At 38.6% G+C, this 17,176-nt stretch overlaps 1 protein-coding gene across 2 annotated transcripts in view; it reads right to left on the bottom strand.

Moving 5' to 3' along the window:
• The window catches only part of PTCH1 (patched 1), a 90,800-nt gene that overhangs the window by 15,913 nt on the left and 57,711 nt on the right, over positions 1–17,176 (bottom strand). For both annotated transcript variants that reach the window (XM_007497928.3, XM_001368333.5), the window contains exons 13-18: positions 13,531–13,649; positions 11,970–12,372; positions 10,488–10,797; positions 4,937–5,079; positions 2,142–2,325; positions 528–808 (exon numbers count right to left, since the gene is read on the bottom strand). In XM_007497928.3, coding sequence (XP_007497990.1) covers positions 528–808; positions 2,142–2,325; positions 4,937–5,079; positions 10,488–10,797; positions 11,970–12,372; positions 13,531–13,649 — 1,440 coding nt within the window. The remainder of the gene's footprint in view (positions 1–527; positions 809–2,141; positions 2,326–4,936; positions 5,080–10,487; positions 10,798–11,969; positions 12,373–13,530; positions 13,650–17,176) is intronic.

Below are 17,176 nucleotides of genomic sequence, written 5' to 3'. Positions count from 1 at the left end.
GGAGACACCGTAACTACAGAATTGTGTCCATTGAGATATGGAATATTATTTTGTGTGAACATTTTTATGTTAAAACCCATGATTTTATGCATCAGCTATGGGAGGGGTGACGGGAGGGGGGGGGAGAAAAAGAAAATGATCTTTGTTTCCAATGAATAATGTTTGAAAATGACCAAATAAAATAATGTTTAAAAGAAAAAAAATCATGATTTTAAAATTACATTTTTATGTTTTTTAAAATAAATGCTCATGGCTAGTACTGTGTACCATCATAAGAAAGGCTGGAAAAGCTCTTGTATCTTTATAAGGAAATTTAAAAGTCATATTAATGGGTCCATAAGATGAAAGCTCTTAAAGGCTGTCCCTTTACCATGAACCTCACTGCCTCAAGTAGAATAAATATATCATGGATGATGCAATATACACACTCCACCAGAGGCCCAGACATAAACAAAACCTTTCCGACTGCAGCAAGAGCTATGCTGAAAGGAATTTGACTTCAACAAAGACCCTTATAATAAACTTACAATGATCCCTGCCGTCCAAGGGTTCAGAAGGAAGACTGCGCACACCAGAAACGTGCAGGCCAGGACCACACTAATGGACAAGAGAAGCCAGTGCCGAAGGCCAATATACTGCTCCCAGAAGAGAAATGGGTATCCATTTGGGTAGCTGGAGACTCCCAGGCTTGTGTAATTATTGCAAATTGTTCTCACTTTCTCAATAGCTTCTACAAAGTCTGAAGTATCACGTAACCCATTGAGGTAGAAAGGAAATTGAGCATATTCGATCGGCTCTGCTGGAGGAACTAGAGAGAAAGACACAGTGACAGGTAAAGAAGGGGTCACCGGCGAGAGGAGGGATTTTTAACATATTCAAATGAAAATAAATATGCTATGATTGAGTTTAGAAAAATGTGACAAATTCACATTTTGGGGGCATTATTGATCATTTTGTTTCCCCCTTCCTCAGATCTCTATAATGGCAACCAAATAAAAGTCTTAGAGAAAATAGGGTCCACAAATTCGTGTGGACTCTGTTACTTAGGAAGAGTAAATTATTTAGGTTGAACATTAAAAAAAAAAAACAAGCTTCTGAACTTTATTTTTCAGGTTTGAAGATCCCTTTTTAAAAGTGTGTGAATTGATGATATTGACTAGAAAACAGTCCGTTCGAACCTAGTTTTATTGAATCATTCTAAAGAATCCCAGGAATGGGATGCTTCATTGAAAAAAAAAAAGTAGAACTTTATCTTTTAGTTATCTAAGAAACTTACATTTTTCATGCAATGCTAAGTCTGTGGCAACAGAAAAAAAAAAATCCTCACACAATAAGCATTTAGTTTCTGCCGTTGTGTGTTCCAGACCCTTCAGGGTCATTCAGTTGACTTGCTAAACATGATTTGCCCTATTATAATCTCAACTATAAATTTTCATTAAGACAAGACTTGGCCGACTGCCACAAGGCTGTAGGGTCCGAATACAGTGAAACACAACTGGTTTGCTAGCCAATCATCTCCCTGTTTCCAGCCTTGTTCTTCCAATCCAGTAAACAAAGTAGAGGTCTCCCAAGAATGTAAATGCAAACTGAATGCATACAGGATCATGTTTAAATCCTGCTTGGGGAGTAGATGTAAAAAGGATGCTTTTGTACACACAAATACGACTCTTGGTGTGGATCTAAACATCTCTGACAGACTACAGGTGTTTGATGGCTTATGGGAACGACCTAACTTGGCAACAATTCTTTGACACTAAAGTTGACAAAGTTAAGAGTAAACATAATTTCTAATGGCAAACTTGGGGAGCAACAGAGTATCATTCAATCGGGGGCGACTTTTATTTTTTGCAACTAAAAAAGGGCATTGAAAAGAAAGGAGAAGGCAAGTTTGTGAGTTCAAACCACAGTAAGATCACAGACTCTAATTTCTCAAAGTGATAGAACCTGGCCTCAGCACAACCCGTATGTTCCATTCTACAGCTGCGTGTGTCTCTCAGAGCTTTAAAGTAAAAGAAACATATTATTCTGTTTACACCTCTGAGATCTGTACAGTGTCAACGGATCCAGAGAGTCACTAGGGCTGCAAGAAAAGGCTGCACACCCATCTAAACTGTGAGACACTTAAATAAAGTGTTACTTACTTCTCAGTCTTGTGTCTGGCATGTAGTCTGCTTTGTCATGGACCCATTCGGGACGGTGGGGTCGAATGTTGGCCTGAGAGGCAGCATAGGCAACTGGGTCATTACTGACCCAAGCGGTCAGGTAGATATAAAAAGCACTAGGGTTAATGATACCATCTGCATCCACCAGACGCTGTTTAGTCAACTGAAAAATGGGAGAAAGAGAGGAATTGGGTTTGGCGTTCAAGGACTTAACATTATAAATAAATAAATCTGTTCCTTCCTAGAAAGAAAAGAATCAAAGCTTACAGCAAGAGTCACAACCAAGCAGAGAATGTCTACTGTTTAAAAGTGCAGAAAATCCCATTGGAACCTATTTGATTACTTTCTTTTTTTTTTTAAAGCACATCATAGTATGCAAAGATTTTTTTTTTGTTTACAACACACATATAACTCTACAGATGGTTCTAGAATAAACTGAACCAATTAAACCTGAATGCTAAAAGACTGTCTGCAGCCAAAGGGGAAAATGACCAAGCTGGAAAAACATATTTAAAGGAGGAAAAAAAAAACCTGGCAAGAATCCCTATACACGTCTGTGTGCAGTTAACCTCTGTTGTTAACACTGAAGGAAATGCCACCCAGTAAATGGAGGAGAGCTATAAAAATAAAACAACATCTGTATAAATTTTGCTAACACTTGCCTCCTATGACCTGTGTATTCAGAAAATGCCCAACGCCAAGAAAGTAGAAGAGTGTGCTGCAGTCATCTGTTGACTGTGGGGTAAACCTATTTCTGGGAGACTCTATATTCCAAACCTAGAGATGGCTCAACATTCTCCAGCCAAAGTCAGACTTGTGGACTTCACTCAGATTAAAATCATTTTGATTTGTTTGTTTGTTTGAAACTCTGGCCTGATTCCAGCTCTGTGTCTTTTTAATGAAATGAAAAACAACAGTTAAAAGAGAAAAAGTGAGAGAAAAGAAAGACAAAGAAAGAGGGAAAGAGAGCAAGGGGGAAACTAGAATCTAAGGATCTGGATTCAATTAATCTCCAGGATATTCAACAACTGTATGTCTTCAATCTGTCTTGAAGACTGTGCACTCCAGCTCCCAGCCCCTATGGATGCAGTATACTTTTCTCCCAGGAGGTATGGTCCAATTCCATTTGCCCAAAGTATACCTGATCCATTAAACCAAAGCTGGCTCCTTGAGTGCCTTCCTATGATACACCCCTCTCTTGACATCCCTTGCCCAGATCTCTCTCATAAGGTCTTGTCAAGCCTGTCACTCTAAAGCATTGTGCTCCACATGCCATAATAACTTTGAACAATACTCAGTCAATCTGTCACCTTTAATATAAGTGGGGAGACAATGCACAGAGATCATTGGTATCACTATTTTCTTTGTGAAGGCAAAAAAAAAAAAGGAAGTTCTATAGATAGGAAGAGTTTTCTTTTCACATCGAGAGATCTCTGATAAAGTTGCACACTTCAAAGCATAAGAGAATTGTATTCTCTAACTCAAGTGTCAAGGAAAAAAAGATGCAAATGCAATTGCAGTGGGAGAATATAGTGGCCACATAAAAATGACTCATCGTACATTTTTAGTGGACAGCTTGGCCCACTCACATTCCAGAGGTCTGCCTTTCCTTTTGATTCATTCAGGACAGGGTAACTTATCTTCACTCCTTGGGCCATGGTGACACAAAGGGGTCAAATAATGAAAATAATCATTCCTCCAACTCCTCTACTAACCTCCTTTGATTTCTCCACTTGCCAGAAAGAGCAGACTTCTTCAAATCAAGCTACTTTTCAGATTGAGATCACAAGAAAGAGAAAAAAAAAGCAGCATTGCAGAAGTCAACCACCAATGATATTTTACATTCATTTAGTGGCTTGGACTTTTCAAAGAGCTCCTGCATATTATCCTTACAATGACCCCCCAGTGAGAGAGAAGGCATTATTCCTATTTGACAGATGAAGATAGGCTAAGGATGAGGAACTGGACAGGAAACTCCATAGGAGAAAAATTCCCTCCACCTTCTCTACCACTGACACCTAAAGCCTGGGGTTGTTCCAATGCATTACTTTATCACTCTTTATATGGAAGAGGGGTTAGACTTGTTCTTTTGGGGCCCCATTTGGGAGAACTAGAAAAAATAGGATAAAAACTGCAAAGAGGGGAATTCAGGCTTGATGGAAAGAAAACATTCCCAACAATTAGAACTATCTACACGTGGAATGGGCTTCCTTGGGAAACAGTGGATTTCCCAGTATCACAGCTCTTCAAGTAGATGTTATCTGATTACTTGTATAGTATATCATAGAGAAGATTTTTTCTGTTCCATTACAGGTTGGACTAGAAGCCCCTAACAAATCTGGAAGTGTATCAATGACAAGCTTTTCCATTTCTGAACTGACTCCCCAAAGATCTTTTCTTTTCTCTTAAAAACAACAACAACCACCCTTCCCTTCTGTTTTAGAATCAATACTAAGCATTGATTCCAAGGCAGAAGAATGATACAGACTAGGCAATTGATGTTAAGTGACTTGTCCAGGTTCACACAACTAGGAAATGTCCATCCTCCGCTGTCCTTCCTAGAATGTTTCCTTCCAATATTTGTAATATTACAGATGTAGAGTTGGATGAGAACTTGAGGGCCTTTGAGTCCAACCCTCTTATGTATAGACAGTGAAACTAAGGCCCAGAGATATTAAACAATCTATCCAAACTCACACAAATAACAAAAGAAGGATTGGAACCCAAATGCTCTGACTCCAAACCCACTCCTCTTTCCATCGTTCCACAAGTACCTGGCTGATGTCAATGGGCTTATCTCGGCTGCCAGTTTGCACCAGGAGTTTGTAGGCCAGCACTCCATCATCTGATCCATTCTTATAATTGTTCTGCATGATCTTTCCAGTTTCCCAGTCATTGTCAAATGCATCCTGTAGTCCTAGAGGAGGAAGTAGACCAGCACACCACCTTAGAATTCGAACTAAAACAAAGCCAGCATTTATCTCAGAGGACAAAAGATGAGAGGAAAAATCAACCAACCTATCCAGTGTGCATTCTAATTCTTGTCTGATGACATTCAGAAGGATACAGTTTTTGTGAATGAGCATGGAATTCATCTGAATATATTGGAGTACATTTGAATTTGAAAGCCACCAACCCTTTGGGAGCCCCCCCCCCCCAATTACTTGTTAACATCTGCTTAAGTTTAGCACTTTTTCTTAATCTAGATTTTACGTTTAGCTACACACATATATGTGCGTGTATGTACACATGTGTGTATAATACACATACATGCACACAATCCTCTTCTTCCTTCTCCCAACAACTCTCACCTTGTCCTATTCACGGCTTCCCACTCTGTAAAGCAGGTAAACTACGTTAACTCAAGGAAGAGGACCCCAGAAGGAAGAGCTGCATCTCTGAGCTACTGTAAGGTGCTAAGCTACAGGTTCATTCATAGAACTAGGAATTCCACTGAAAGAGGAGAAAACAAGCCAGCCTCGAGCTTCCAACTTCAAACGGCAACTCAGCTGCTTCTCGAGCACAGCGTGAGCGAACACGATTTTGTCAATTTGTTCCATCTGTTCAACTTGTGTAGCTAATATAAGCTGTGGGATCTATTGCCAGCATATGTAAAGATCACAGCCAACACCTATTCACTCTCAACTGTTCTTTTCCTTTTTGCCACCCTTAAATGGGGCGTGCGTGCGTGCGTGCGTGTGTGTGTGCGCTCGCTCACGCGGCTTGCTCGTGCACTTGAGAATGGGCATGTGTATCTGGGTCTGTGTAGAAAGGGGAGGGAAGGAATAGGGCTGTGGGTGGAGGGGAAATACCTCACAGCACTAAATTTGGATCAGATTTAGAACAGGAAGCCACAGCCCCATCAATACAAGAAAGCTCTGTGAGAACAGATGACAAACCGCATGTCCAAGGAAAGAGAGCACTTGGAGGGTGGGGGGCGGGGGCGGGAGGGAGCCCACCAACCCACCTCGCTCACAGCTGCACTGAGCTTCCATAATCAAAACCATCATTACAGATCTGATCGTTTAGCTACAGCTGTAAAGAGATAGAAGTGTTGGAAGAGAAAACATGGCCCCCCGTGACACAGCCCTAGGCTTTGAGTGATCACTGGCATTTACAAACTCTTCACCCGTACCACCTCTTCCTCCCTTTCCCTTCCCCCACTCCCTTCAAAGTCACCTCCCAAGTAGACCTCCAAAGCCCAGGAAAGTCCCTCTCCCTCTCTCCCTCTCTTCCTCTCTCCCTCCCTTCCTCTCTCTCTCTCTCTCTCTCTCTCTCTCTCTCTCTCTCTCTCTCTCTCTCTCTCTCTCTCTCTCTCTGTCTCCCTTCCTCTCTCTCCCTCCCTCCCTCTCCCCTTCTCTCTCTCTCTCTCTCTCTCTCTCTCTCTCTCTCTCTCTCTCTCTCTCTCTCTCTCCCTCCCTGCCTCTCTCTCTCTCTCCCTCCCTTTCTCCCTCTCTGTCTGTCTGTCTGTCTGTCTGTCTCCCTTCCTCTCTCTCCTTCCCTCTCCCCCTCCCTCCCTCCCTCTCTCTCTCTCTCTCTCTCTCTCTCTCTCTCTCTCTCTCTCTCTCTCTCTCTCTCTCTCTCTCTCACACACACACACACACACATACACACACACACACCCCTTTTGAACAAAAGCAGCCTATTTTTGGTTGAATGTAGCCAGTAAGAGGGGATAAATGCTTTTTGTTGTAGAGAGTGTGATTTAAATACTGTAATTCATTTCAGAATTTTCTTAGAGAAGGGAGTTTCTGTTTGGCCAGTATTTTCAGAATGGGAAAGTCCTTAGTGTTAGAAAAAAAAAGGAAAAAAAAAGAATTCGTCCTTTCCTGGAGAGCAGTGAAGACCCCACTTAGATACCTTCATTGTAATTGCTTTGGGCATTGTTTTTATATGAACAATTTGGGTATCTGGAATGTGTGGTCTTGTCAGTGAAAGAAAGCCCTTATTATTCAGGGTGCATGTGGGGGAGAGGCAGACAGTTATTCAGGGTGAGTGAGGGAGAGACGAGGGGGAGAGAGAGAGAGAGAGAGAGAGAGAGAGAGAGAGAGAGAGAGAGAGAGAGAGAGAGAGAGAGAGAGAGAGAGAGAGAGAGAGAGAGAAGAGACAGCCAAGGAACAGTCACTTTTAAGTTGAGACTCACTGCTTTTCATGGACAAGCATGCACCCAACATGAAGTACTGAACAGATGTTGTTTTATTGCCTAAAGCCTTTTTTTCTTTAAATAAACAACAAAACATACCCTTGTGTTTTCCTCACCACAATAAGAATTTTCATGACTTTATCACTTGAATCAGCTTTGCTTTAACCCTTTCACTTTCTTTCAAAGTGGCACACTAAGCCTTTCTCCACCCAAATGCCAAATGGCACTATGTAAAACAGAAGGAATGAAGTAGCAACCTAAGAAAGTCAGAACTCAGCTGCTCAGTGGGTACAATTACACCCATTTAAAATACTTTTAATAATTTCTGATTGATTTAGGAAAAAATATCAAGTAGTAATGAGATGATTTAATTACATATACTATACAATGAGAGGCATTACAAGAAATAGGGGTTTCACTCAATTAACACTTTTTCTCCCCCTAATATCCTTGGTGAAATGAAAGCCTAGTGTTAAAATCTGAGCCTGAAAACTTCTCTTAATAAAACATGTCATGGTGAAAATATTATGTATAAAAATGCTTTTTAGTTAAATATAACTCCAATGGCTAAACTTTTCTAAAGCGATAATATCTAATTTTAATGTAGATTACATCTGCCAAATTCAGCATACATTTGTAGCACAAGTCTACATGTATTTATGTGTGTATCCCTGATTTAATATTGTACCAGTATGCATTCCAAAAATGGTGTATGAAAATAATTTTTGTGTTCCCACTCTATATTCTTATCAGTTAAAATGACTAAAAGGGAACTGAAAATGATGTGAGGAGATGCATAATAGTTGAAATGACAACTCCATTAAAAGTCAATGAGAGTCACATGGCTAAAAACCACACACAATGCTTTGATGAGTTGATTCATGGATAATTGCTTCCTAGGAGTAAATTTTCAGTGACCAAATCAACCACGTAACAGGCCTGAAGAATATCTAGGTGGCCAATGATCAGGGTATTTGGCCATTTTGTGTACAGTGGTCCTAACCGAATCCCAACATCAGTGGAGTTAGGCATGTGATTATGGGGCTTGCCATGCCTTGAGAGTGTCAAAAAAAAAAAAATCTAACTTAGCCTAAATGTTCAGTGCTGTTAATTACATTTACTACCAAAATTATTATAACACATAAGGTTTTCATAGACTCTGAAGAGTTTGATTACAAACCTCAGGGCTTCTTTAAGTCTTTAAAGGGAAGAAAACAGAGAAATAATTTATAATACTCTCTAAAGAGGTTTTAACCCTATCCACTGCCTCCAGTTAGACAATACATTTCTGCCCCCTTCCCAAGCTCTCCATTAACATGGCATACTGAACTTCCTAATGAAAGACAAAAGACACTGAAATCAATTCTACAATAACCCTCCTCTCTTGAGATACCAACTGGCTTTGCACAGCAGATTTCTTTGTCCTTTGTGGCAAGTTATTTGCATGTCTTTTGGTCAATGGGGGAAAAAAAATTAAAAACCAGGGCATTCTTCAACTGCTTGGATTTCTTTCTACTGATAACTCCAAATCCACTGTTTTCAAAACTACTGCAAAAATGAAAACAAACTAAGGAAATAAATTAAGCTTAATCTCATGAACATGTTTGAAAAGGAACTTTAAAGTCAGAGTCCTCCTATTTACCTAAAATAAAACTGAATTAAACAGTGGTCAAGGACAGAAAGTATAATGGAGATTTATTCCCTGGACACAATTTTCAATTAGTCTGATGTCATTTAATTTGAAACTCATAAGAAAAGGAATAATTTAAAAAATCACAAAATTTGTTGGTTTCTTTGTTATGTAACAAACCAAGAATTTCTAGAAGAAAAGATATCTCAAGAGGCACTTAGTTTGTGTCCACATTTGCCAAGTAAAGCAGAGAATTACTACAATTATCTGAATAACAAGTCAATGCATAGTATTTTCACAATTATCTAGATATATCAATAAAAGTATTTTTGTCTGAATGATTCAGAAAATTACCCTAATTTGCCAGCCTCCTTTGCATGTGTATTTTTAGAATAAATTCAAATGTGTTCTAGGAATCGCTGACTATAATGTTCAATCTATGAACAGTCAAGAGAACATTTAAATTATCCTACCAAGCCAATAACATTTACTTATTTTTCCAATTCATTAACACTTCCTAGAAGTGTTTCTAACAGAAAGGAAAAGGAAGAAAGAGGTTCCTATACTCAATTTGTTTACACATAGTAAAATAATGTATATTTTGAGTAAATAGGATAAGCGGAACCATGATGCTTAATGAGCCAGATTCTCTCAAATCCACTTGAGAGTAACTTGAGAGTGAGTCAGTCAAGAAATGTCATTCATTGTTTCAGGCCAATCTATTAGGCACTATGCAAAGTGGTAAAACCATAATCTCTTTAGAGCAGCCAACTTATTCTTAAGGGATATCTTACATGTTGAAAGAATATGAATCAACACCTACAAATGGGATTTCCCTTGGGAATCCCAGAACACTCCAACCAATCATCACTATGTTGCTATTTTTCAGTTGTTTTCAATCATATATATATATTTTTTAAACCCTCACCTTCCATCTTGGAGTCAATACTGTGTATTGGCTCCCAGGCAGAAGAGTGGTAAGGGCTAGGTAATGGGGGTCAAGTGACTTGTCCAGGGTCACACAGCTAGGAAGTGGCTGAGGCCAGATTTGGTTTTCAATCATATCTTACTCTTCATGACCCCGTTTTGGGGTTTCTTGGCAGAGATACTAGAATGGCTTGCTGTTTCCTTCTCTCACTCATTTTATAGACCAGGAAACTGAGGCAAAACAAGGTTAAGTGACTTGCCTGGAGTCATACAGAATAAGTGTCTGAGAACATATTTGAACTCAGGAGGATGAATCTTCCTGCCTCCAGGTCTGGCATTCCATCCACAGTACTACCTAGGAACATCTAATAGATAGGATTGTGCAGTGGTTCCATTTTACATCAACACATAGCTTCTGGGAGTTGCCTCAGGTAAACAAAAACTGGAAGACCTGAGAACTGGACCTAAAAATTGCAAGTACTTCAGTCTGATCACTTAATCAAACACTGCAGAATCGTTTTCCCAAAGAAGACTTTTATAGAAGGAAAAGTCTAGCCTTGGACACGCTGAAGACTAAATGAAATGATTTCCTTAAAAGATACAAAGAACCCAGCTAGTTTCTTACCTTGTAGCCAATCTCGAAAGTAATGTAACCACATTTTAGGGAGCTGCTTGTTTTCTTCCAACATGACATACTTCACACTGCTGAAACTTTTGTGCAGGTCATACAGTAAGTGCTGGATGTTTGGGTAGTCTGCTTTCTGTGTGACTATATACATGTTGTAGAAGGAGAAGTATTTGAACTGAGCCGCGATAAAGTCATACTCTCGGGTTTCTCGTGGCACAATGTCCGTGAGATCCAGCCCATCTCTCACCCGAGTGGTTCCATAAAGGCTGACCCCTAACAAGCCCAGGAAAAGGAAGATAACCACAACCTGCGACAAAACAAGAGGCACAGGATCAGAGTGAAGCAACTTAATCCACCTGCCCTTCTCAAAGAGAGGGGCCATAATAAGCAGGACAATATTTTCTCTCCTATCTCACTTTAACCACCTGGTGGCTGAAGATTAAATTGGAATTCATGAGAGTTTCTCCTTCTGGGAATCAGATCAATATGGATCAATTCACTAGGAGTGACAGAAGAAGAAAACGGCTCCCCAAAATTATGACATCAAATATATTTCATATAGAAAAACAAATGATCTGTATTCCAAGAAAATTCCCATTAGAGGGACAATAAAACATCCCCAGAGTTCTTCCTTATAAAATAAGCAGAGCAACCTAGTTGTACCTTTTTAACTTTGCTGAACTCCTCAGAATACCTCAATAGAATGCATATTAATTTTTTTAAGGGTAGAGGTGGGGAGGAGAGAAGAAACATGAAATTCAATCAATTTCAAGAACAATAAAATACTACCTAGAATTTACATAATGCTTTGTGGTTTGTAAGGTACTTTATAAATATTACCTCATTTTATCCTCGCAACCACCCTGGGAAATGGGTGCTATTATTAGCCCCATTTTATTAGAAGAGGAAACTGTGATAAGATACAAGTTAAGCAACTTGTTCAGAAAACAAACACATATGCCTAAGTCTCTGAGGTTGGATTTGAACTCAGGATTTCCTGAATCAAAGTCTAGCATGGCTTAATTTGATAACCTAAAACAGAAATTCTCCATCTTTTTTATGTCATGGATCATGATCTTCTCCTCCATAGAAGATCATCACGTGAACAAACATACATATACTATCTATCTATCTATCTATCTATCTATCTATCTATCTATCTATCTATCTGTCTGTCTGTCTGTCTGTCTGTCTATCTATCTATCTATCCATCTATCCATCCATCCATCCATCCATCCATCCATCCATCCATCCATCCATCCATCCATGCATCCATGCATCCATGCATCCATGCATCCATGCATCCATCCATCTATGTATATACAATTGTATATTTGATGACAGGCTGCTATGGTTGTGGTATTCAATTCCATCCAATTCAAGTCATCAAAATATCTTTTTAAAAAGTACTTCATAGCCCCACGGGTTAAGAACCCGACTCTAAAGGAAAGGTAGCATCATCTGTTTCTGACAGATTACCTTGGCTTTGGGCTTCAAGAGGAATGGCGCATAATGCTTCTCAGCAAAAGAGGAGAGGGTCCACTTAGTGCAAGGAGGCTCCAGGCAATGAAGGTTCGAATCTGAGAACTGAGAGAGCAAATCTCGGGTTGAGCTTGTGCTTTCGGGACTGTGACAGCTGAGGTTGTCCTGTGTCATGGTGACAGGCTGTACTGAAATCTCTGAGCGGGGTTCTGCAGTGGTGTAATACACCTGGGTGTGAGGGTCATATTCAGTCCGCAACTGAACTGTTGACTGCATGGTGATCTGAGTTTCATGGGCGAAGCTGTGGCTGCTGTATGGAGGGGGAGGGCTGTAACGGGTGTTGTCATTGGTATCTGTGTAGGCTTGAGGTTCAACTTGAATCACTCTGCTGACACAAGGACTAAAAGGAACAAGGGAGAAGAAAAAAAACAGGATTCTAAATTTTTATTGAAACTGAGGAAATTCATCATGAGAGTTTTAATCTTATGCCTTTCTAAATTAAGAAGAAAAGATTATTTTATTAAGCTCAACAATGGTTGGGTTTCCATCTTGTTGATAATGTTTTTCATTAGAATATCCCTTGGCACATGCCTTCATGCCTCATTTCCTCCCATCAGCCCTGAGTAAAAGACAAGTATTATCTCCTCTTAAGAGATGAGATGCAAGGATCTTAAGTGACTTGGTAATGGTCGCAAAACTAATACTAGTTAGTCAAATTTGGAATCAAGATTTCTTAACTTAGTTCTAGGTTTTTCCTATTCTGTTACCTTAACATTATACATTCAAAAATTTTTGTTTTGTCGTTTTCAGTCATGTCTTACTCTTTGTGACCCCACTTGGGTTTTTGTTTTTGTTTTTGTTTTTTTTTTGCAATACTGAATACAAAAACTGGCAATATAAAAATACTGAAGTGGTTTTCTTTCCCTACCTAATTTTACAGATGAGGAAACTGAGGCAAATGGGATTAAGTGACAACCAGGGTCACACAGCTAGTAAGTGTCTGAGGCCAGAGCTGAACTGGGGAAAATGAATCTTCCTGACTCCAGACCAGGCTTTCCATCCATTGTGCCCATAAATAACATTGTAAATTGGATTCTGTATTACAACAAATCTATAAAGAATTCTACTTCTATTTTAGTGAAAATAATAAAATCTCTTCATAGTACTCCTTCCTACAGATGCTCAAGTGACTTGATAAATACTCCAGTCTCATCCCCTCCCAATATTATTACCATCCCTCCTTTACATGTTAAGAAATTAAAAACAACAACAACAACAACAACTAAAAAGCAAAAACTCCCATCAATTCTGGAAGCAAAGAACAAATTAACCAATCAGATGGTTGACCCTGAATATAGCCAATTAAAGTACATGATAGTGAATCTAATTTTCCTTTCACCCATCTCCATGGCTTTTGAAATTCTTTGCCAAATGGTATAATATCCTGAAGCAAATTACATAAATGACTTTACCTTTAGATTTATGAACTAGAAGATGCTGAGTAAATAATACTGCTCCATAAATCCTGAATACAAATGTACTGATCACATAAGTTTACCTTGTAAAACAACAGAAGATATCCAACCTCCTGTCCTCCCGTCTGTAGAGGTCCATGCTTAGAATAGCAGGGAAAATGAGCAGAACCATGGCAAAATTGAATACCACAACTATAGCAGCCTAGAAACAAAAGAAAAGAAACTCAAGGTCAGCAACAGGTCTCTTCCTAAAATGAGAATTGATTTTAAAAGACGTTCAACATTGTACACAGAGACTGATACACTGTGGTACAATCGAACGTAATGGACTTCTCTACTAATAGCAATGCAGTGATCCAGGACAATTCTGAGGTATTTATGAGAAAGAATGATATCTACATCCAGAGAAAGAACCATGGGAGTGGAAACACAGAAGAGGAACAACTCCTTGATCACATGGGTTGATGGGGATATGATTGGGGATAAAGACTAAATGATCACACTAGTGCAAATATCAAGAATATGGAAATGGTTCTTGATCAATAACACAGGTAAAAAAACCCAGTGGAATTATGCGTTGGCTATGGGAGGGAGGTGGGGGGAGAGGAGGGAAGGAACAGGAATCTTGTAACCATGGGAAAACATTCTAAATTAATTAATTAAATACAATTTTTCAAGACTTGAAAAAAATAAAAATAAAAAGATGTTCAAGTTCCTTTTAATTTTATCCAGTAATTCTTGAAGCAACATCTTTGAATTTTGAAATTGCAATCTTTAACAATGTCAGAAAAAGACAATGTTTATGTGAGACATGAAGCAATAAACAAATCTATCCTAGGAGTTAGAAAGCCTGGGCACTAAAGCTTAGCTCTATCCCTAGCTAGCTGGCATAACCTTGGGCAAGGCACTTATTCCTTTTCCTCATCTAGTTAATTTAGATGACATATGTGAATTGCTTTGTAAGCCTCTAAGCTCTATATACATGGCAGCTATTGTCACCACCATTATTGTGAAATAAGAAGCACTTAGTAGATCATCTCTGAGGTTTTTAACTTTTTTCCCAGCTCTAAAAGACCTCCTTCCTGACCCATCCTTTCCCCTCCTCTAGCATAGTTGGGTGAGCTTTCACCTTCCCTCTTGAAACTACTTTGCACATACTTTTGAATTTACTTATCTCTGTGAATGTGGTATTCTCTCTAATAGAATATAAGTTCCTTAAACAGAGGGACTAGTTTTCCCCCTTACTGCCTAGTACACAGCTTTATACACCTACACATTTAATGTTTATTTCATCTAGCTAAATGTAATTGAAAAATTCTGAGCATATAATATAATTTTTTGAAATATTATTAACTTGCTATTAATTGAATCAAACATACAAAGAAAGAACATTGCTTATATTTCTGGGGTAATTTCTTTAAAAAAAAACAAACAAACTTCCCTTTCCGTAAATTTCTAAAATGGACCTGATATACATCCATGTATAACCTAGTGGAATTGCTGGTCAACCCCGGGAGGGCATAGGGAAGAGGGGAGGGAGATAGCATGAATGAATCATGTAATCATGGGGGAAAATGTTAAAAATAGCTCTGATCTGGCATTTTCAGAACTTGTGTATGATTGTATATCACAAGAATATCTTATAAACAATTTAAAATTTCAGACATCTCCCCTTGGGGTTTTTAATCAGCCTCATATATCCTCTGTAATACCCTGTGGGGCTGCTGAATATACACAGTAAAATAAAAGGTCAAAGATAGTAAAGCAGAAAAGAAATTCCTTTGGGTGATTATGACATATAAAGAATAAACAAGTATATATATTTAAAAAATCACTCTATAATTTGGCATAAATCTTAGATTAGATTCTGAAGCATTCCAGCATCCTGTTGACTTAGTAAAGATTATAAAATTGGGTCTACACAGGATAATTCAACAGAGGGCCAGGTAAATAGGGAGAAAAATGGAAGGAACCCATTAAAATGTTTTCTTCTGAAACTATAAATGCCCAATATTTAAATAAAAACATTTAGAAATTAAAATTAAACTTCTTGTGATGTTTGTTAAGGAATAGCTAAATACTAAATACTTCCAAACTGGGAAGACCATTGGGGGAAGAAAAAATTAGAAAGAAGAACCAACTGAAAATGTGAATAATAATGATGATAATGATAGCTAGCATTGATATAGTCCCTACTATATGCCAAGCACTGTGCTAAGAGTTTTACAAATATGTTCCTTTAATCTTCACAACAACCTTGAGAGTTGGGATCAATAGACTGCCATTGTATAGTTGAGAAAACTGAGGCAAAGACAGATCAAGTGACTTGCCCAGAGTCACATAGCTATTAAGTGTCTACGGTTAAATTTGAACTCAGTTCTTCCTGAATCCAGACCCAGTGCTTTATCCACAGAATCTCCTAGCAAAAAGCTAGTGTTTTGAAGAGGTTTATAACAAAAGGAATATTAGAGATGAAATTACATCCTGCATTCCTTAGAAAAATAATTGACCTGTATGAATTTTCTGTGCTGCTTCTTTATAATGAGAGATTTATAAAGTGATTTTGTTTTGTTTTCAGTAATTTTCGTATCCTTTAGAAGCAAATTTTTAGATATACTTTTCATGTTCCTAGATGATCTTTCTTATTTGAAAATTCTTTGAGGTTCCACTAGTTCAGCAAAACCTAAATGATCCCAAAATATTATTACTGTGAAAAACTTTAAATTATCCTTTTATTCTAGAAATATTAATTTATGTCAAATCATCAGAGAAAAGATCCCGGATCTCTGAAAGTTCTCTGATACTTAGAGATCATTGGGCATATATCATGCCGCCATATACTGCATTGAGGTAATATGAGTTCTAAGAAACGTAGAAGATCATTTGAGGTCAGCTTTGTTTTTGTGACGCCTCCTCGGTGCCTTGCTTATGACTTTGTGCTTCCTTGGCACTTAATAACAATTTATTTTCCTAGTGACTTCTTTTAACTGAAACTATAGAATGTTCTTCCTTTTGAAGATGTTTGTTAATTTTTAAATTTGTTTTTATTCTTCCTGGGAAGGATAAACTTAGGAAAAAGAAGCCTGTAACCGATGATGGTGAAAGTTATAGAAATGATGAGCTTTGTGCCTTAGAGATTGAGTATAGAAGGACTGGTTAGAAAGTTAGTGATAGAGATGAGCCAAAGGTGCTGACACCCACTAGAAATCTACAGCAGAGGGGCAAAGACAGGGATAAACAGGAGAGGATACAGGGAGGAGACAATTATTCCTTCTCCACTCCCTAGCACAGCATCCTCAATCCTATTCCCTTCCATGCTGAAAAGTAAGGAACACAAGAGTAATGGAGACTAGATTAAAAGAAAGAAGAGGTTATTTCCAGGGGGAGGGGGAAAGTGTGGGTAAAGCAGCTGAAAAGGCAACCTTTTTCATTTTTTTTTTGTTTTTCTTTTAAAAAAATAAATGGGAAGCACAGACTTCTGGGGAGGGGGTAGTAATGCTACTTTTGCATCTGTTAACTGAAGTGAAAGAAACTAAGGGAGGCTAGTAGTTTGGGGCCCTACCTAAGGTATGAGCTGCTCTTTTCCATTCTTGGTGGACCACCCAAGGAGAGTGGGTGTATATCATAGCCAGAGGTGATGAACAGCCAAGGATGCCTGTCACTTAGACTTCCACCTTATGGATGACGATTGGCAATTCCCTTCTGATAGAACATGCAGAGCCCAGATGT

This window comes from Monodelphis domestica, chromosome 7 (genome assembly GCF_027887165.1).
Source record: "Monodelphis domestica isolate mMonDom1 chromosome 7, mMonDom1.pri, whole genome shotgun sequence".
NCBI lineage: Eukaryota > Metazoa > Chordata > Mammalia > Didelphimorphia > Didelphidae > Monodelphis > Monodelphis domestica.
The sequence above is the reverse complement of the archived record's forward strand: the minus strand, read 5'-3'. Positions and strand labels throughout refer to the sequence as shown.